Source organism: Lynx rufus, unplaced genomic scaffold (genome assembly GCF_022079265.1).
Source record: "Lynx rufus isolate CCGP_SWC_20201006 ecotype Redwood Valley unplaced genomic scaffold, mLynRuf1.p SCAF_15, whole genome shotgun sequence".
Taxonomy (NCBI): domain Eukaryota; kingdom Metazoa; phylum Chordata; class Mammalia; order Carnivora; family Felidae; genus Lynx; species Lynx rufus.
The window spans coordinates 39,563,666-39,586,188 of NW_025814829.1; the positions used below are offsets into that span (position 1 = coordinate 39,563,666).

General features: G+C 37.0%; 1 protein-coding gene across 1 annotated transcript in view; it reads left to right on the forward strand.

The window, feature by feature from the left end:
* TSEN15 (tRNA splicing endonuclease subunit 15) overlaps nt 1-22,523 on the forward strand; it is a 29,689-nt gene continuing 7,166 nt past the window's right edge. The window contains exons 1-3 of the mRNA XM_047076894.1: nt 1-123; nt 2,898-2,979; nt 3,223-3,358. Of these exons, the coding sequence (XP_046932850.1) occupies nt 1-123; nt 2,898-2,979; nt 3,223-3,358 (341 nt within the window). The remainder of the gene's footprint in view (nt 124-2,897; nt 2,980-3,222; nt 3,359-22,523) is intronic.

Consider the following 22,523-nt stretch of genomic DNA (forward strand, 5'->3'; position numbering starts at 1 on the left):
ATGGAGGAGCGCGGCGGTGCCGAGCCCACGCCGGGCTGCAGCGGCCTGGGCCCAGGCGGCGTTCGCGGCGGCGGCGCCCACTCATGGGCCCCGGAGGACGCCTGGATGGGCACCCACCCTAAGGTCAGAAGGCGCGAGAGGAGCAGGGCGCCGGTCCGGGCCCCTACCCCAGGTGGAAGGCCGCGCCGCCCCTTCGGCCCTCGACTGCCTTGGGGGCCCTGGCGCCGAGTTTGCGCGCGAACCTCGCGGAGGGGGACCCGTGTGCACACTGCCTGTTGCAGCCTTTTGTTGTTTTTGTTGGTTTCAGTGAGTTGAACTATTGCTCTGACACCCCACTCCGACACACACACACACACACCCAGCCAGAGTTGAACTATTGCTCGGACACCCCACCCCCGACACACACACACACCCCAGCCATTCCAGGGCAAGACATTAAATCCAGCGCCTCTCAAGGCAGAGCCCAGTAATAACGTAGGGCTCCTCCTGAGAACGGGTCTCATTTAATCCTTGCAGTAACCCAACAACCACAGCAAAAACAGTCTGCGAGCCTTGGATGCATAAGAAGATAAAAGTTTAGGCACAGCTACGTTTGCACTTAGCATTGAGCCGAGAGTGTGCCCTTGTTGATTTTGCTGAAGTGCGAATTCCTAAGTTTTCTGATATCTTTTAAAATTTGAATACTTCCCCAAAGCAAAACTGCTTAACAATAAGGGTGTATTTTTTGGTAAAGCAGCAAAGAAGATAGAGCACTTTGCTTGCTTCTGTTTGGCAAATTGCTGCCTTGGACCAGTAATGTCCCAAACAATGAACGGACAGTGAATGGAGATGGGGGTTTTGTAGGAATCTCAGAGAGGGGTCTAGTAACTTTAGTACCATTGCAGTCTTCTGCTGGGGAGCAGTATGTCATAGATAATTATCTAAAAACAGTCAAGGGAAGAAACATTTTTGAAGATAGAAGTCTGAAAAGAGTTCACCCCTTTTCATGTTCTCTTTCTTGATTTTATCCTCCTCCTCTGTCCCCTTATTCCTGGTCAAGGTGAGAAAAACAAACATGGAGATGTTACTCAGTGCCCTAAAAAGAGACAGATATCATATGTTTTCACTCATATGTGGATCTTGAGAAACTTGAGTGGATCTTGAGAACAGAAGACTGTGGGGGAAGGGAAGGAGAAGAAATATATACAGAGAGGGAGGGAGGCAAACCATAAGAAACTCTTAAATACAGAGAACAAACCGAGGGTTGGAAAGGTGGACGATAGGGGAAAATGGGTGATGGGCATTGAGAGGGCACTTGTTGGACTAAGCACCGGGTGTTGTATGTAAGTGATGAATCACGGGAATCTACCCCCAAAACCAAGAGCACACTGTATACCTTGTATGTTAGCCATTTTGACAATAAATTATATTTAAAAAAAAAAGGAATAATCATAACACCCTTAAGAAGCATGAACCCAATAGTTCTCTGCCTGAGACTTTGAGTAACTGCCGGACTCTGAAAACCTGTTATGTCACCAGCTTTGTGATTTTTTGAGGGGGGCCAGGGGGAAGTTTTCAAATTTCATTGTTCCTCAGTTTCCTCATCTGTAAAATGGGGATAGTAATAGTACTTACTTTAGAGGGTCATTACCGGATTAAATCAGTTAATGTAAAGCACTGAACATTTAGTAAGTACTATATAGTATATATAAAATATATATAGTATGCAACATCAATTTCATTATATTGGTCTCATGCTTAGAAATCCTCAGTGTTTCTTTATGGGTAAAATTCAAACTTTTGGTTTGACTCTCAAGACCCTTGCAACCTGGTCTCCAGTCACCTTTTCATTGTCATTTTCAAACACATCTGAGGTATGAGGGGGACAACTAATAAAACCCCTGTTCTCCCGGACCTGTACACACTTAGGACAAAGCTAGTCGGAGAAAGGACTGAAAGTTTATACCCATGTGGGTCTGCCGATGCCTCACCTCTACTTTAGGCCTGCTCACCCACTGAGTCACTGGGATAGTTGGAAAACCTCAGGCTTCCCTTGCAGGCATAGCCCACTGAAGAATGCTCCCCGAGCGCTGACCAGCAAGTCTGAATGAAGCGGGAGTGGTATTTTAGCAGACTTTCTTCACAGGCAAACAGAGACCATGGAAATAGTGGCTTCCACAAACATGCTGCAACAGAAATCCTATTTAAAAAATATTTTGGGGCGCCTGCGTGGCTCAGTCGGTTCAGTGTCTGACTCTTGATTTTGACTCCCATGGTTCATGAGTTCAAGCTCCACATCAGGCTCTGCTCTAACAGAGTGGACCCTGCTTGGGATTCTGTCTCCCTCTCTCTCTGCCCCTCCTTCACTCACACTCACTCTGCCTCTCTCTCTCTCTTTTTCTCAAAATAAACATTTAATGATTTTTTTTTTAAAGTCTCTATTCTTGGCAGATAGGTTTCTTTAGAGGCCCTTGAGTATGTGTGGCTTATTCCCACCTGTGTGTGATTATTCATACTGTTACCCTGACTTCTCTATTTCCTCAAATCATATCTGCCTTTCAGGGCCCAACTTGTATCCATCTCTGCCATGAAACATTCATGAACTGATGCACCTGAGTAGAGCTCTGACTTGTGTCATGGTTTCTTTTTTATTCTACACACTGGTTTTTCATCACTTACTGTCATGAGTTCTTATTTGCCTAACAGTTGCAAGTGTGCATGTGTTTGCCTTAACAATTTCAGGGTTTTTTGTTTTTTTTTTTTTAGAGATGGGGATCAGGTATTAATTGCCTTCTAACTTGCACTATACCTAGAAGAAAGTCTTCTACTTTTTTGTATATGTGTAATGAGTAATTGATCAAGTGAAAGAAAATATTAAGACATTCTTGCCTCTCTGACAATTGCATTTTCATTTCCAGTATTTAGAAATGATGGAATTAGATATAGGAGATGCCAGCCAAGTTTACATAGCATTCTTGGTTTACCTGGACCTCATGGAGAGTAAGTTATTTGTTTTATTGTTTTGTTGTTGGGCCTGTGGTGGGGGGGCTGGAGGGTTGGGTTGGGCTATGGCATTTCTTCATTCATATACTTTGGGAATTACTGGGTAACAGAAAATACTAGAAAGTGAAGAGAAGATAATATTATGGGTGATGTTTGCTCAGCAGAGTATTAGGTGGAAGTTTAGAATTTTATCTTTTATTTTTGATTAACATTATTGTCCATTCAATGATGTACTTTCAGGTAAAAGTTGGCATGAAGTAAATTGTGTGGGCTTACCAGATCTACAGCTCATCTGCCTTGTCGGTACTGAGATAGAAGGAGAAGGATTACAGACTGTGGTGCCTACACCCATCAGTGCTTCCCTCAGCCATAACAGGTAGGCGGGTGATTTTGGTCTTTATCAGGTTGTTTCCTTTCCACCAGGAATCATTAAATTCACAGTAGTAAATATTTTTAAAGGAATATAGGGTACAGAGATCATAGCTTTACTCTGGGCTATTTGAGGACTGAGTTAAATATAAACATTTAACAAGTATTTAGCACTTATTGTATGGTCAGTACTTTTTCAGAGAAGGAATATATATGTTAGAAATACTGTCCTTAAGGAAACAGAAAATGTCTTCATTCTTTTTTTTTTTTTTTAATTTTTTTTAACGTTTATTTATTTTTGAGACAGAGAGAGACACAGCATGAACGGGGGAGGGGCAGAGAGAGAGGGAGACACAGAATCGGAAGCAAGCTCCAGGCTCCGAGCTATCAGCCCAGAGCCTGACGCGGGGCTCGAACTCGCGGACCGCGAGATCGTGACCTGAGCCGAAGTCGGACGCTCAACCGACTGAGCCACCCAGGCGCCCCGAAAATGTCTTCATTCTTATAAGGAGGCAAGACCTTACAGTTGAAACACAGATATTTTAAGATATACCATAATAATTGGTACGGGTAATATTTGCTTTAGATGTTGGGGAAGAGTGTGATTAACCTGCAAGTTGAAATCAAAGAAAGTGTCATGCATTTCTAAACCTTTTTTAAAAATCTTACTTACACATAGTTGGAAAACATATCTTTATTTCATGACACATTCTCCAAATCAACCTCCCAAAACAAAACTAGATTCTTGGCAGTAACTTAGAGCTAACTTTGTGGGTCTCCTCCTTCTCTGTTTCCCAGAAAAAGGCATATGTATATATGCCTTATATAAAGGGCATGTAATCTTTTGAGGTTGACTTTATGCACTCTATATTATACTGCTGAAATTCACCTATTGTTCTGTATGTGTATTATATTCCATCGTGTGATGGTACCATAGTTTTCACATCCACCCTCCTGATGATGGAGTGTTGTAATGTTCAACTTTAGGGGATAATTTCAAACTGTTTTCCAAAGTGGTTGCCTCACTTCACTTTCTACCTGCAATGTAAACAAGATATTTTGGAGTAGTATTGTCTCTGACATTTAGTATTGTCAGATTTTGAGATTTTTGCCAGTTGAATGAGTTATCTCTTGGTAGTGTTCATTTGCATTTTTCTGATCTCTGATAATGAACATTTATTTATATATTTATTTTTTCTTTTCTTGAGAAATTCCTGTTCATATCCTTTGCCTATTGGATTATTTGTAGTTTTCTCATTGACTTGTAGGAGTTCTTTATATATTCTTGATAATAATCATTTTGGTTGTTTCCCGGTTTTTAAATCTGTTTTCAGGTATTTTTTTGATGAATAACAGTTCTTAATTTGAATATAATCATATTACATATTTTTAATAATCAATGTCTTTGTGTCTGGGTTAAGAAATATTTCCTTTCTAGACAAATATCATATGACTTCACTCATATGAGGACTTTAAGAGACAAAACAGATGAACATAAGGGAAGGGAAACAAAAATAATATAAAAACAGGGAGGGGGACAAAACATAAGAGACTCTTAAATATGGAGAACAAACAGAGGGTTACTGGAGGAACTTTATTTTCATGTGGATAATCATTTTTTTCTACTTGCATTTGCTGAATAGTCCCTTCTTTCCTCATTATCTGACATATCACCTCTGTCATTTTCCAAAGCTCCATCTGTGCATTGACTTGTTTCTGGGCTCTCTTTATATTCCATTTGTCAATATACCTATGCTTGTGCCAGTGCCACATTTTCGCAATTTCTGCTTGAGAAGTCCTGGTATCTGGTTATCAAGTTTCCCCTTCCTGCTTTTTTTCCTTTAGAAGCTGTAGCAGGCACCTTCTAACCTGGCTTCCTGTACTCCGGTAGTCACACCCTTGTGTAATTCCCTGTCCTTTAGTGTGGTCTGTGCTTATTGACTGGCTTGTAACAAATAAAATGAGACAGAAACAACGGGATGTTACTTCTAAGATGACATTACAAATGACCATGGCTTCTATCTTGGGCACTCTGTCTCTCTTTCTTGTTCTGAGGGAAGCCAGCTGTCCTGTGAACTGTCATTCAGAAAGGCTGAAAATAGAAGAGTAAAAAAATTATTGATAGAGTAAAATTCTTAAAAAAAATTTTTTTTTAATGTTTATTTTTGAGAGAGAGAGACAGAGTGTGCAATGGGGAGGGGCCGAGAGTGGGAGACACAAATTCAAAACAGACTTCAGCCTCTGAGCTGTTAGCATAGAGCCCATCACGGGGATGGAATCCATGAACTGTGAGATCATGACCTTAAGTCGGACACTTAACCGACTGAGCCACCCAGGCACCCATCATGGAGCAAGATTCTTGAGAGATGGGAAGGGATGGATTCAAGGAAATAGTTGAGATCAATATTGAGCTAAAGGAGGAGGATCCTAGCTTCTGAGCTTGTGAGTCAGGAAGAAAGGACAAATAAAAACATAGCTATATTTGGGTAGGTGTATTAAGCATGGAAGACGGCATAGCACCTTAAATTCCAACATGAAGGACTTTGATAAATACCTGTTTTTTCTATTTCACTACGATCGAGGTAAAAAGAGCACTGGACTAAAACCTTAAGACCTGGGTTCTGGTCTTGGCACTGACACTTAATATTTTGTGTGATGGTTGGTGACATACCTAATTTCTCTGGGTTTCAGTTTCTTTGTCCTTTATTGAGGGGTCTAGATTATCCATAGATAATATGTAAGATCCCTTCCAAATCAAAGCTATTATAATTGGTTATTTTTATTGTTATATTCCATGAAACTGTACTACACTAATTTTTAGATTTCTATTAGTATTTTTGTATGGCTTTGTATAATTCGTTATGAGAATAGTGTTTTGATATATCAGGCTATTCACACCCTTCTCTTAGAGGCCCTTTATTGTGAGATTTTTGTGTGTGTTTGGATCACAAATAGTTGATAGAGTTGACATCAAATTTGATCACTGATACTTTGTATTTTTCACTAGCATGATTTCCAAGCCTTTCTATATCTAAAGGACTTAATAATTCATTCCTTAAAACTCCCCCCTGTGTCTTTTAGTTATTGCAACAAATACTATATTATCTAGTATTATTGTTATATTATTTGTTTGGACAAGGAACTACCATTTTTAATTAACCTGAACTTAATCCTAAAAAATAAAATCAGTAGTCTCTTTGAATCAAAATGATTTCATAAGTCTAGAGGTACAAATTTGAGTCCTATTAATTTCTAGTTCTTGCCAACTGATGATTATTGATTTTCCAGCTTTATTGCATAAAGCTTGTTTTCTTCTTAAATAGAATTAGTTGAAAGGATAACTTAGTAAGCCATTTTTACACTCTTGCATTTAATAACTCAGAGGGCTTAAGTCTTTGTGTATTAGTTTTTATATAAATATTCAGTTATATTATGCAGTAGAATAATAATATAGAAAATAGCATAAATGAGGCTCAGCACCTATTAGATTTATTATGCCTTTTATGGCATAAAATTTTCTCAACTCAAAGTATGCAAATAACTTTTTAACAAATAAAGATTTGTGTGTGTGAATGAGAGAATGTGTGTTTGGTATGGTTCCTCGGTCTTTAGCAGGAATGATATTTTAGGTAGTAGGCATACTTTTATCTGTTTTTACTTCCATGAATGCTTTATATATAAAATGTTATGTATCTAACAGTAATGCTGTAATTTCCGACATTTGTGGTTAATGTAGGAATTTTCCTTCATTAGTAACATAGAGGAGAAAATTGTTGGCTTTAAATCTTTGGCAGCCTCGCATAGGTAAGAAATTCATTGAGATATGTCCAAAAAGTATTTGGGTAGGGCCTTGTGAGGGTAGCTCACCATAAAAATATATATAAGAGAGCTAACAGCTCTTACTTTTCTCAATAATAAATCACTGTGTTTATTTTTAAACATCATTATTTGTCATATAATATTGCTGAGGCTTTTTAGTCTTTACTTACCAAATATTTATTAAGTGTTATGTGTCAGGCAGTGATCTAAGTACTGGGGATACCATGTTAATCAAGACAACTCCCTTTTTTGGTATAAGTGACATACAACATCATATTAGCTTTCAGAAGTACAATATAATGATTTGGTATTTGTATATATTGTGAAATGATCACAATAAGCCTAGTCAAGATCTGTCACCTTATGTAGTTTACAGAATTTGTTTTCTTGTAATGAGAACTTTCGTGATCTACTCTCTTAGCCATTTTCAAATATGCAATATAGTATTATAAACTGTGGTTGCTGTGCTATACATTATATCCCCATAATTTATTTATTTTATCAGAACCCTGTACCTTTTGACTCCCTCAACCCATTTTGTCTACTGCCTACCCCCTGCCTCTGACAACCACCAATCTGTTCTCTGTATCTAGGGACTTTTTTTTTTTTTTTTTAAGATTCCACATGTAAATGAGATCAGATGGTACTTAAGACATCTCCTTAAAAATAGTGTTCTAGCGCTAAATGTTGGCGTGGAAAATAAATTTTATTTCACTTTTTGGTAATTGTTGGATGGAATCTAATAAAAACAATTCTCCTTTGTTCTGAGATTTCATTAAATGTGTAATTTGGGACTGTCTCAACTTATTTTATTGTTAGGTAATTGAATAACAAGGATAATGGAGTACGAGTACGGAAAAGTACTTTATAGAAGGTTGTAGCAGGATCCAGAGGAAGGACAGGAAAAACCTCCTGAAGGTGGTAAGAGGCCATGTTTTAGCAGGACAGCTACAAGTAATTAAGCATGATTGCCTGGCTGTATGCATGGTGTCTGGTTCAGAGTAGATGCTTAATAATGTTGGATAAGGTAGCTGATGAACAAATGAGTAAATAGAACTCATGAGAAAATAGGGAAGTATGGGAAATGAGGTGGAAAAGGTTACCTAGATTATGAAAGCCATCACTGATTTCAATTTTTTGCTATCAAAGGTTGTACTGTAATGAAGAGCCTCATAAGTATATCTTTGTTGTCATGTATGAGAGTTTCTCTGGTGAAAGTCTAGAGGTAGAATGGCTGGGACTTCTAGCATTTACACCTTCCCTTTTACTGGTTGTTAGTAAATTGCTCCTGCATACGCTGTATGTTAGCCAACGTGACAATAAATAATATTTAAAAAAAATAAAGTTCAAAACTACAAAAAAAAGGCTATTGGTTTATAGTCTCATAATATGTAAGTTTTCATGAGTAGGAGAAGACATTTACTGACACATAACTGACAAATTCATAGTATATGAATAACTTATGTGACTCCAGGGAAAACAACCCAACAAAAAACATGGACAGAAACAGACAAGTCACAGAAAAGGAATTCAAATGGCTCAACTCCATTTGTAGCCAGGGAAAGAGAAACCTAAAATGTGCTCATTGGAGGTTTGTCTTAACTATGCAGAAGCTTTTCAGACAGTGCACATTGTTACTGTTTGACAAAAAAGAAGGTATTAACTTATGGGGGAGTCTTTGAATAGGGCTACACCTAGCTCAGAGAGTGCCTTTGAATTAGAGATACTCCTCCTGGACTGACAAAAGTCTCTTCACCAGGACTTAAGGCTTGGCAAGCAGCATAAGCCGGATTTCAGACCTGCTTGCATCAGGCATTCTTGTGCAAGGCACAATCTGTGCAATGTACATGAGTCCCTGACCCTGAAGCATGTCTGTTGAGTCCTAGGTTCCACAAAGAACACTGTAAAACTTGCTGCCAGATGGATGGTGTCACTGAAGGGCTTTAAGCAGGGGGAGTGATACTGTAGATTATAACTTGTGGTTGTAAGAGTATTTTGCATTGTAGACATTACAATATTTCAAAGTATATTCCTAAGTATACTCTCATTTCATCAGTATTAAAATTCTAAATAGTATATAGAGAACGTATTTTATCCCAATTTCACATATAAAAAGCTGAGGTTAAAAATGTATCTTTAGGGGCGCCTGGGTGGCGCAGTCGGTTAAGCGTCCGACTTCAGCCAGGTCACGATCTCGCGGTCCGGGAGTTCGAGCCCCGCGTCAGGCTCTGGGCTGGCTGATGGCTCAGAGCCTGGAGCCTGTTTCCGATTCTGTGTCTCCCTCTCTCTCTGCCCCTCCCCCGTTCATGCTCTGTCTCTCTCTGTCCCAAAAATAAATAAACGTTGGAAAAAAAAAAAAGTATCTTTATTTATACTCTGCTGTTTCCAAAAGATAATGAAGGATTAAGTGAGTTGAACCAAGGTTTCATAGTAGGCAGCGAAGTCTCATAGCTATTAGAGTTCTTTCTATTTTATTGGTGTTTTTTTTTTTATTGAAGTATAGTACATATAGTATTATGTTAGTATAACGTAGTGATTTGACAGTTATATACATTATAAGATGTTCACCACGATAAGTGTAGTTACCATGTGTCACCATACAAAGTTATATAATTATTGACTGTATTCTTGATGTTACACTTTTCATCCTCATGGCTTATTTATTTTATTACTGGAAGTTTGTAATCCCTTTCACCTATTTTGCCTACCCTCCACCCATTTCTCTCTGGCAACCACCAGTTTGTTCTCTACTTATGAGTCTATTTCTGGGTTTATGTCTGTTTGTTGTTTTGTTTTTTAGATTCTACATTTAAGTGAATTCATGTGGTTTTTATCTTTTTCTGACTTGCTTCATTTAGCATAATATCTTCTGGGTTCATCCATGTTGTTGTGAATGCCAATATTTCATTCTTTTTTTTATGGCTGAGTAATGTTCCATCATTTATATTACATATATATGATGTATGTATACACACACACACACACACACACATCTTTACCCATTCAGCTATTGATGGACACTTGGGTTACCCCATATCTTGGCTATTGTAAATAATGCTGCAGTAAACCTAGGGGTGCATATATCTTTTTGAATTAGTATTTTCATTTTCTTTGGGTAAATACCCAGTAGTGGAATTACTGGGTCATATGGTATTTATTTTTAATTTTTTGAGGAACCTCCATACTGTCTTCCATACTGTTTGCACCAGTTTACATTCCCACCAACAGTGCACAAGTGTTCCCTTTCCTCCATATCCCTGCCAACACATTGTTTCTTGTCTTAAATCTTTGTTGTAAAATAAAACCAGATACAGAAAACTGCACAATAAAAATGTATAGATTGAGTTATATAGCAAACATCTTGAATCCTTGTAACTACCATCAAGCAAAGAAATAGAACTCTTTTCAGCTATCCCCAAACCCCTTCCATGTGCTTTGTTCCAAGCATAACCCTCTCCTTCCCACAAAAGTAGCTGTTATTCATAGTTTTATAGTAATAATTTCTTTGTGTTTCCCTGTAGTATAGTTGTGCCTTTTTTTAAGTCAATCTTACTGAGGTAAAATTTATATATTGTAAAAATCACTCATTTTATGGAAATAGACCTGTGAGTTTTTAATGAATGTATAGTCATGTAACCAATACACAATTCTCCCCAAACTTCCCTCATGTTCCTCTGTCATCAATCCCTACGGTTTTGTCTTTTCCAGAATGTCATATCAATGGAATCATAACCTTTGTGTCATGCGTCAGTCCCTTAGCATAATGCTTTGGAGATTCTTCCATGCTGTTGCCTAAAGTAGTGTGCCCCTTTTTATTGCTGAGTAGTGTTCCATTATGTGGATGCACCACCATTTGTTTATCCAGGTGCCAGTTGTTGGGCATTTGGATTGTTTCTAGTTTGGGGCTTTTATGGATGAAAACACTGTACATATTCTCATATAGGTCTTTGTGTAGACATATGCTTTCAGTTTTCTGGAGTAAACATTTAGGCATTGAATTACTAACTAGTTCATATGGTAAATATATTTTTAATTTTATGAGAAACTGCCAAACTATTTTCCAAAGTGACTGTGTTACTTTCTATACTCACCAGCAAAGTATAAAAGTTCCAGTTGGGTGATCATTTTGGATGATCAGTTTATTTAGTTTTAACCATTTGGATGATCAGTTTATTTAACTTTAGCCATTCAGTTAAGTAGTGATATCTCATTGTGGCTTTAAATTTGTATTTCCCTAATGACTAACGATGCTGAGCATCTTTTCATGTACATATTTGCCACCCATACCTCTTCTTTGTCAAGTATCAGCTCAAATCTATTGCTTAAATTTTAAAGGTTGTATTGTGTTCTTCATAAATTGTAAGAGTTCTTTATGTGTTCTAGATGCAATTCTTTTATCAAATATTTTTTTGAAAATATTTTCTTTTAGTCTATGACTTTTACTAATTTCTTTAGAGGAACAGAGGTTTTAATTTTGATTGATGTTCAATTTAATCTTTTTATTTTCTTTTACAGTTTGTCATTTTTGGGTTCTGTGTAAGAAGTGTGTGCTTATTAACCCACAGTCATAAAATTTTCAATTATGTTTTCTTTTGAAATTTTACAGTTTTAGTTTTTACTTTTAGGTCCGTGGTTAATTTTGAGTTGAATTTTATATGTGGTGTGAGCTAAGAGTCAAGATTCTTTTTTTCTTTTTTTGTTTTTGCAAATGCATGTCCCGTTGTTCAGTGTGATTTAATTACTGTGACACCTGTGTTGAAACTCAGTTGACCGTGTGTGTGCTTCTCTTTCTGGACTCTCTAGTCTGTGCTATGCTCTGTGTGTCTGTCCTTATGTCAGTGTCACACTGTCTTGATTACTGTAGCTTTATAGGAAGACTTGAAATCAGGTAGTGTAAGTCTTTCAACTTTGTTCTTTTTCAAAGTTGTTTTTTTTTTTTGCTATACTAGTCCTTTTATTTTCCATATAAAATTTAAAATCAACTTTATCTCTGCAAATAAATTTGTAGAGTTCTTTGTGAATTTTGCCCATTAAATTTTTTTGTCGTATCTTATAAATCTCCATTAATCTGCAGTAGAGATTGGCACACTTTTTCCATAAAGCTCTGGATAGCAAAGGCTGTTTGTTTCACAGGCTCTTTTGTCTCTGTCACAACTCATCAGCTCTGCCATGTTAGTGTGAAAGCAGCCATGGACAATACATAAACAAGTGGGTGTGGCCGTGTTCTTATATAACTTTATTTACAAAAACAGAAGTTCAGATTTGGCTCACAGACCAGTAGCTTACTAGCCCTGATGTATTGGTTCTGCCTCTATCCCTTTCTTAGCAATTTTCCTGTTAAAAGAATCTGGGCAGTTGGACCTGTGTACTTTCCCATAGTCTGGGTTTGCTAATTGCTCACTCATGGTGCATTGCAACATGTTTCCCTGTCCTCTGTGTTTGCTGCAAAGTGGCAGCTGCAACCAGAGGGTTTATAGATTTAATTTGATCACATTAGTAAGACTATAGCTGGTGGTCTGTTCTTTCATTGGTAGGCATATAATGTCTGGTTATGTCTCTGTGTGATCTTAGTAACTATCGATACTTAGTGCTTAGCTTTTGCTGGTGGTTTTAACCTTTGTTATTATAGTTGTTTTGACTCACTATTCCAGTTCACTTTTGTTGGATTGCTGCATAGACACATAGTATTAGTATTATAGGCTTTGGTCCTGTATTGTTCCCAGGACTTCTTGATGCTGACTTCTCTCTTTCACTCTCACTTAGGAAAGCATGGTGGAATGTAAATGGATGAGAATGATGATTATTTAATTTTATATTGAATCATAACCTGCCAACTTTGGTACTTTATTGTTAGAAACAAATTACTTGTCACACATTGCACAATCAACCTGAGCACACCCAATTGTAAATCACTATCCTAAACTATGCTGCTTAGCTGCTTGATTGATGGTATGCATGCATGCATGTATGCGTGTGTGTGTATGTGTGTATGCTCTGTATCCCTCAAAAACATTAAATCACATTTTTATTACTAGGGAATCTGGGTAGTATACAAAGCATGAGAGCCAGAGGAGTTAGTAATTTGCTGGAGGTGTAAGCCCATGCTGTCTACAAATGACATATAGCATAGAAGGCATGATAAGCTGTCTCCTTTATTTACATCCTAAATTTTGGAGTCTGTTGTTTGTAAAACTGGCCCAAAGTCTATCATTTACATAGGTAACGACAACTTAGTTATAAAGCATTTCCCCAGTGATGATAATGAACAATCTCACTGTATCTCTTAAAATCACTTCAGTAGGTACTTTGCTCCCTAACCACTGAGTGCAGAGTAGCATGGGTATTTGCATAGCTTATTCTTTCCATTATTTATTTTTGGTGTATATATATATTTACTGACACCTTAAAAGTTAACAGTTCTAGTCAATATCTAATGTTTTATCTGTGTGAATTTATAAGAATGCCTGAACAGTTTTTTTATCCATTTCCTAATTGTTTTCCCAGGCTTTGGACATGATTTAATTTACACAGTTTCTTGCAAGAGTGAATGTGTATTTGAGTAGAAGTGGGTAAATGCATTACTTTGAGCAAAAGTACACTTTGCGACCTGTAATTTCTGTAAAGCAGTTATATATGATATATGTCTATAGTTAAAACACTTTGATGTATATTTCAAGTCTCAGAAGGTCTTGTGTATAATAGTCCCTTGTGAAAATATTGATTCAATACTAATTGCTGATCTCCAGTGGGGAAGTAGAATTGGTAAAGTGCCCGCATCCGACTATGTAGTGGGAAAATTATGCTGATGGAGTAGGAGGTTGTTTGTGTCTCTTTCAGGAAAGGACACATCTCCTTTTTCTCTCATCTAAAAATACCTCTTAAAGCTACTGTAGAATGATTTTTAGCTTACATTTTAAAATACTATATTAAGTTATATATTTGGATGGTATATGCAAATGGGAAGTACTCCATGTTATTTCTTACTAAAGTGAAGCTAGGAATCCATGTAGCAAGATTGGTAAATGACAGCAAATGTTCTGAGTAGAGTTTCCACAGACTCAGCAATGGTATAAAATCATATTAATGAATTCACTGAGGTCAAAGAGATCTGATGAATTTAAAGATGAGGTAACCAGAGGAATCCTAATGAAAGCCAGAGACCTTTTTCAGTGCTACGGTAGCAAATGAAGTCGAATAGTTTGATTAGCTTCTCTTTGGCCACTGATATTTGTTGAATGTTCCTAAATGGGAGAAGTATATTATAACAAAGTTAGGACAATGGTATGACAGGTTTCTGTAGTAGTATTATAGGTAGCTGTAAATGTGAAACTAGCTTTTCTTTTTTAAATGTTTATTTATTTTTGAGCAAGAGAGACAGAGCACGAGCAGAGGAGGGGCAGAGAGAGAGGGAGACACAGAATCCAAAACTGGCTCCAGGCTCTGAGCTGTCAGCACAGAGCCCGGCGCAGGGCTCAAACCCGTGAACTCTGGGATCATGACCTGACCCAAAGTCAGACACTTAACCGACTAAACCACCCAGGTGCCCCAGTGTGAAAGTATCTTGATTAATTTACACCAGGACACATAGCAAATTATGAGGAAAAATTTTTTTTCAAGTTTTTTTTTTTTTTTTTTTTAAAGTAAGCTCTATATCCAGTGTGGGGCTTGAACTCACAACCCCACATGCTCTACTGACTGAGCCAGCCAGGTGCCTGTTTTTTTGTTTTTGAACTATGAGTTTTCTTTTCTGAGAGAGCCTGTGTCATCTCCCAATTTCAATGTCAATTTAGTTTCTTCAGTAAAATATGAGAGATGTGCTGAAAACTGAAACCACAGTTGCCATATTTTATGCTTATCTGTGTTTATGGATATTATAAGTTTAAAAAAAAGCTGAGTGAAGTATTTTGTGCAATTATGAAAACCAAGGATAGTTAAGATACTGTTTTTTGAAACGATCTGTAGATTTCTTATATTACAAAGAATTGTAATTCCTTGCTTAGTAATATGAATTAATCATTCATCCTTTGAAACCTGACTAAATTATAAACGGTCCTCTCCTCTTGGTCCAGGGGATAGTGGATAGCTCGTGTGAGGATAGATTTTCCAGCGGCCATTTCATCCCTCCACTCCCACAAATTAGTGGCATTTATTTTGATTTATGGTGATTGATAACCTCTCTAAAATGGGTACCGTCAGCCATTTTATCTGAGAGAAAATGTTTCTGAATGTTCTCTTTCTTAGTACCTTCCAATCTGAATATTACTCTAGAAACTTAGAAGAAGGTTCAACATTCCATATACCAAATTGGGCATCTGCTAGTTCAGCAGCTGTAAGGCTAACAGTCTAAGAACTGTAGTCATTTGGTTTCATCAACACTCTTCCGTCAAGATCCTTGATCCTGGTACACTTAAGGGAATTTATGTGGTAAGAGAGGTGAAAACAATTCATTACACATAGAAATGAGTGTCAGAGCCAAAATTAGGATTTGTAGTCTGTGATTTTTTTAAATTTGATGCTCAGCTTATTAAGCCCTATCAACCTGTTTAGTACAACATTATTTTCTTTTTAAAAATATTTTTAAAAAAATCTTTATTTTTGAGAGAGAGAGAAAGAGAGAGAGAGAGAGATTGTGAGAGGGAGAGGGCAGAGAGAGAGAGGGAGACACAGAATCTGAAGCAGGCGCCAGGCTTGAGCTGTGAGCACAGAGCCCAATGCGGGGCTCGAACTCACGAGCCATGAGATCATGACCTGAGCCAAAGTCGGACCCTCAACCGGCTGAGCCACCCGGGGGGGCCCCTACATTGTTTTCAAAAGAATGCACTCACCTTTCTTCCAACATTGAATCAAAAAAGCTGCAGTTCTTTTTTCTCTGTTAGAATTAATACAGCTTTTAAATAATTCTGTTTAAAAACTATTGATAGTAATTTTCTCTTTTTAAAGAACATGATTACTTTAGAAATATTAGCTGTTTATGTGTTTTCACAGCAGTAACCCAGATAATAAAAATGGACCAAACATTTATATTTAAATATGTTATGTCAGTGTTTTTTTTTGGGAGAAGAAAAAGAACCCATATTTTAAAACACTGAGATGTGTAGGGAAAAATTAATATTTTATTTATTGTTCTTATACCAAAATAATGTACCTTTTAGTAAAAATGTTAAAAATGTATATAATTATAGTTTTATTTAACATTAAGTATAATGAACATAAATGTAATTGTAGACTAGAGCAAAGTAGAAGCAGGTTTTGCCTTTAGAGGTACTTAAAAAGGCAGTATTTTCTAGGTTTTCTATTCATTTACCAGGTGCCTGTTATGTATTGGACGTAAGGGGTACAAAATATCACAGACCTTGCCCTCATAATGCTCACAGTCTAGAGCTGAGATGGACAGGCGTTTATATCCAGTGTGAGAGATGTAATGAGAGATGTGTACATGGCACTGAGGAAGACTGCAGAGGGAGAAGATCCAGCCTCAGCTGGTGGTGTGGGAGGTGGGGGAGTCTGAGAACGTTCTTGCAAGACCAGTTGTTTGAAATATGTGTAGGCGTGTCATATGGAATGGGGATAGGAATGCAAGTTCCTGGCAGAAGTAACATCATGAGCCAGGTATTGAAGACCGAGAGCCTGAAAATTGCAAATGGTTTATTATGACAGAGTATTAGTAACGGCAGAAGGAGTACCTGTCTGCAACTGGTGAGAAAGCCCTAGAACAAGGGTGTGCGTGCGTGTGTATTTGTGTATGTGTGTGATGTGAGAGAGATGAGGGTTGGAAGAATGAGGAAGAAGTGGGGGGGAAGGAGAGACAGACAGAATATGAGAAAAGTAACCACCCTCCAGGTAAGCAGTAGTAGATCAAGGGAGGCAGAATGGAATCCAAAGACAAGAGAAAGTTAGAGCAGGGGTTTTGCCTCTTTGAGGCCTTTGAGAGACACAGGTATATCCTGACACAAAGGTGGGAAATTATTTGAATGAGAATATTAGGAATTGTAATGTTTGTTTCCATTCTCTCTAAAGACTCCAATTAAAATACACACATCTGAAGAGATAGGAAATGATAGGCTATTAGTGCAGAATATAACTTGGGGATTTGAGGAGGTTAATAACTCTCTATCACTTGCCATTTCTTTGCCTCCTGTGCTGAACTTTTTCAGGTTTCTAGCCTCTACATGTTAAAATGCTCTAAGGCTTAGATCTCTGAGCTTTTCTCTTCCTCATACTCACTCCCTAGAAAACCTCATCTGGTTCCAGTTTTAAATATCATTGATATACTGAGGACCCCCAAATTTATGTCTCCAATTCAAACTCTCCATGTTTGACTGCCTTTTTGATATCACCACTGAGATCTAAAAGGTACCTCAAATAACATGTCCAGAAAGAACTCAGTTTGTCACCTAGACTGGTCCTTCTGCAGTTTTCCCCAAGTCTGTCAATGGCAACTCTATTCATTCTGAAGCTCAGGCCAAAACCCTTGGAGCTGTTCTCTGTATAGATAGACTTTAGTTTTGAGAATAATTTTAGATTTACAGAACAATTGAACAGATAGTGCAGAGGTTTCCCATATAAGCCCCAGCCCAATGCAGTGTTTATTAGTGTTATTTTTAACATCTTGCATTAGTGTGGTGCATTTGTTATAGTTAATGAACCCATATTGATACATTATTTTAACTAAATCCCATGGTTTACATTAGGGTTTACTCTTTATTGAACACTTCTATTGATTTTGACACATTCATAATGCCATGTGTCCACCATTACATACAGAGTAGTTTCACCACCCTAAAAATCCCCTATGTTCCATGTATTCATCCCTTGGACCCTACCCTGAACCCCTGGCAGCCCCTGAACTTTTAATTTCTCAATGGTTTTGCCTTTCCCAGAATGCTGTATAGGTGAAATTACACAGTATGTAGCCTTTTCCTATTGGCTTCTTTCACTTAGCAATATGCATCCTTGCCACCATGGCATTTTTTGTGTTTTGAGTTTTAGCTATGCTCATAGGTGCATAAGTAGTATCTTGTGTTTTTAAATTTGCAGTTTCCCAATGACATATGATGTTGAGCATCTTTCATATGTTTATGTGCCACCTGTGTATCTTTTTTGGTGAAATGCCTGTTTAGATCTTTTGCCCACTTTTTTTTTTTTTATTTGGTCTGGTTGTTTTTCTTTTTGTTGAGTTTTAAGGGTTTATGTATGTTGGATACGAGTCCTTTTGTCAAACACGTGTTTTGCAAATATTTTCTCCCACCGTGTGGCTTGTTTTTTCATTTTTTTAATAGTGTCTTTTGCATAACAGAAGTTTTAAATTTTAACAGAGCCCAACTAAGTAATTTTTTCTTTTGTGGGTCACACTTTTGGTGTTGTATCTAAAAACTCATCACCAGGGGCTCAGTTGGTATGGGTGGTTCAGTTGGTTGAGTGTCCAACTCTTAATTTTGGTTCAGGTCATGATCTCATGGTTCGTGAGTTCAAGCCCCGCTAATAGTGCAGAGCCTGCTTGGGATTCTGTTTCCCTCTCTCTCTGCCCCTCCCCTTCTTGTTCTCTATCTCTCTCTCAAAATAAATAAAAATAAAATTTAAAATAAAATTTTAAAAAACTCATTGCAAATTCCAAGGTCACTTAGATTCCCTCTTATATTGTCTTCTACAAGTTTTATGATTTAGTGTTCTACATTTAGATCTATGATCATCTTTGAGTTAATTTTGGTGAAAAGTGTAAGGAGCGTATCTAGATTCATTTTCTTTCTATGTTGATAGTCAATTGTTCCAGCACCATTTGTTGAAAAGACCGTTCTTTCTCTATTGACTTGCTTTTTGCTCCTTTGTCAAAGATCAGTTGACTGGATTTTTGTGGGTCAGTTCTGGGCTCTTTATTCTAGTCCATTAACCTATTTGTCTATTCCTTCACCTATACCACATGGTCTTAATTTACTTAATTTACTATAACTTTATAACTCTTGAAGTTGGGTAAGTCAGTCCTCTCACTTTGATCTTCTTCAGTCTTATGTTATTCTGGGTCTTTTGCCTTTCCATATAAACTTTAGAAACAGTTTGTCCATATCCACAAAATAATTTGTTAAAGCTTTGTTTGGGCTTGAGATCTGTAGCTCTCTTTGGGAAGAATTGGCATGTTAACAATATTGAGCCTTCCTATCCAGGAACATAGACTGTCTATTTATTTAGATTTCCTTTGATTTCTTTCATCAGAGTTTTATAGTTTTCCTTATATAGATCCTGTACATATTTTTGTTAGGTTTATGCCTATTTTATGCAAGTATAAATGATGTTGTCTTTTTTATTTCAGATTATAGTTGTTCATTGCTGGTATATAAGAAAGCACTTACTTGACTTTTCTATATTAACTTTGTATCCTGTAACCTTGCTATAATCTCTTACTAGTTTTAGTCCACCTAATTCTCATACCCCAAATTAATACATCAACAAATTCTGGCAGTTCTGTCTTAAAAGTATATTCCAAATCTGTCATTTCTCCCCACTTGTGCTACACTGTCCTTACTCTGGTGTAATCTATCACCCGCTCTACAATTGCAGCCGATAAAGTAGTCCTCCTTTAGAACACTTACCACATTTATTGCTACTCAATATATTATATATTTGGTAGTCTTTGATTGTTTCCTATCTTCCTTCCTCCACTAGAAAATAACATCCATGAAAGCAGGAACTTTGCTCTTTTTGTTGCTATTGCCCCAGTGTCTAGGTAGTACTTGGTCTTAATTAAGTATTTGTTGAATGCGTGAATGAATGAATGAATGAATGAACTCTCAGACTACTCAGTTCCTGCAGCAGAGACTTGCTAAGTAACATTATAAAGAACATAAAGATACGCTACAAGCAACCTTCCAAGAGTTTCCAAAGAAAATTAGAATGTCTGAAAAATCCATCCATTTGCAAGGTTTATTACTGTTTCCCACACTTTATACTGTAACTATAATATGCATCTGCAAATAGAGAACACTCACAGGTCTGAAGAGGCACTCAGCCAGTGCTATGAATAGCTTCCTTACTTCTTGGTTAAATTCTTTTTCATTTATATCCTCATTGCGCACCAACCACCTTTCAACCCTTCTTTTTCCTTAGTGTCTTGAGGAAAGGACTTACATTAATGGTGGAGTAAAAGGTTACTAAAAATAATTGAGTTCCTTTTTTAGGATGTTTGAAAAGATGTTCTTAGTTATAAGATTTAATCCTAAAGTGCTACATATGTCACTGAAGGATACTCCATTATTTCCCTGTAATCAAAAAATATTTCTTCTCTCCAAAAGTATATACTTTATTACAAATGCATTTAATGACCATTATTTTATTTGAGGCCTGAAGTCTAATAACTGATAAAACAATTTCTGTCATTTGGTTCCCTGCATATCAAAATGTGTGTCCTCATACTGCCTCTGCTGGAAATCTGTTGCTGGAAACCCCCAATTCCAGCAGTGTCTTTCAACTGACACAGCATTTTTTCTCTTAGCCTCAAAAAAAAAAAAAAAAAAAAAAAAAGAGCTTGAAGTTTATTTTAGCAGAATGGCTTCCCACTGGGGTGAATGGCCACACAGGAACTTAATTATTCAATAATCCAACCTTGGGACTTAAGCTGCCTTGATTTTTTTTTTTTTTTTAAACTAAGAAGACATTGGCATCATTCCCAAGGAAGTGGTCTGTTATCCTTGAAACTTTTCATCAAGGTCGAGCCTGTGAATGAATAAGGCTTCTTTGGTACCCTTGGGCACCAATTTAATTTTGTATTGTGTTTCAGAGTTGCATTATGACGTGTTGTTCCAGTAACGAGGCAGATCAAGGAGTATGGCTTGATACAGTTACAGTATGTACCAGTTTGGCCACCTTGAAGAGGACAGGACACACTGCTTTCTGTGGATTGAAATTAATAATAATTTTAACCTGTTATACATTCTATTTTACAACATTTGAGCTAAAAAAACGTTTTCAACTTGTTTGTCCTACGTACAGATCTTCAGAGATCACTCAGTCTCTGTTAAGGAATCGTCACAGAAAAATGAATGCTAAGATTTACAGAAGGCATTTACATACCTTGGAGGAAGGGCAGTAGCCAGATAACGTTACCTATGTGTTTGCCTCAGACTTTTTCAAGTGAGCTCTTATGAAACTGCAGAATTACTCTGTGTCCAGTATGTTTAGCTCTTCTCTGAAGTTATGAGAAGGAAAACCTGTCATAAACCTCAGCTTCTGTTACTGCTGATCAACAACTGTCATTATTACTTATTTCTTTCTTTAGGTTTTTCCTTTGAAATACAGTGAACTTGAGACCGGGAACTTCTTATTATGAATGCATAGGTTATGTTTTTCATATGTGGATTTCTACGAAATAAGAACTATAAATAATTTTCTTATCTGAATTATTTTAGATTTGTGTGATGACACATCTCCCCAATATATTTCCAAAGAACTGAGCTTTAAAAATTTTCACATATAGGAAACTTTGTTCTGAGCTTTCTGAGTTAAGATTTCAGGCTGCAAACTTGTTAGAAGTCAAGTGAGATTATAGTATTTTAGTGCAGCTTCATTGTTCTCAGCATCTTTACAACTGTGTGTGATTTTTAAAGTAGAACTTTGGAACCTTTTGTTATATTGTTGCTGTTAGATTGAGAGAGTGCAGTCTGTTGACTTAAAGGCAAAGTAACATTTTTAGGAGTTTATCAGGGTCCCATAAAGGAGACAAACAATGAAGATCTCCAGTAGGGAAAAATGATAGCGTTGCTTTGATGGCGTTGCTTTAAACATTTGCTAAAAACAGACCAGAAGAGATCCTGAACAAGAATCTTTGTAAGACTTCCCTTCAATGCTTTTAGTTTTATTCTGTTACTACTGAGAAAATTCACTGGTAGTTTTCCCCCAACACACAAACAAGTAGGATAAACAGAGCTCTGAGATGGGAACTTCCATTTCATTTTTGACAGTGATTTCCCTCAACTCTGAAGACAAAACCCCTTTTACAACTCTGAGCTAATTTTCACATGTTAGGTTTCCCACATAGGTGTTTTGAGTAAATTTGAAAATGTTTTGCTGTTTATATTAAAGAACTCTGGAAACAAATATGAATGAGATGGAAATTTCTATCCTAAAGTTTAGTATATGGGCTAGAATTCGCAAACAGTTTGCCTTAGGAAAAAGCCACACGCATACATGCACGTGCACATGTACATGCACACATGTATATGTTTCTGATTCAAACGATACCATATCTTAAGAAATGGAAACTATGTAAAAATTGCCTTAATAGGTTGTTTTTTTTCCCCCTTCCATCTGTGTCCCATCCTTGTCATACTCTGCCAATTAGGGATATTTAAAGAAAATTAATTTTT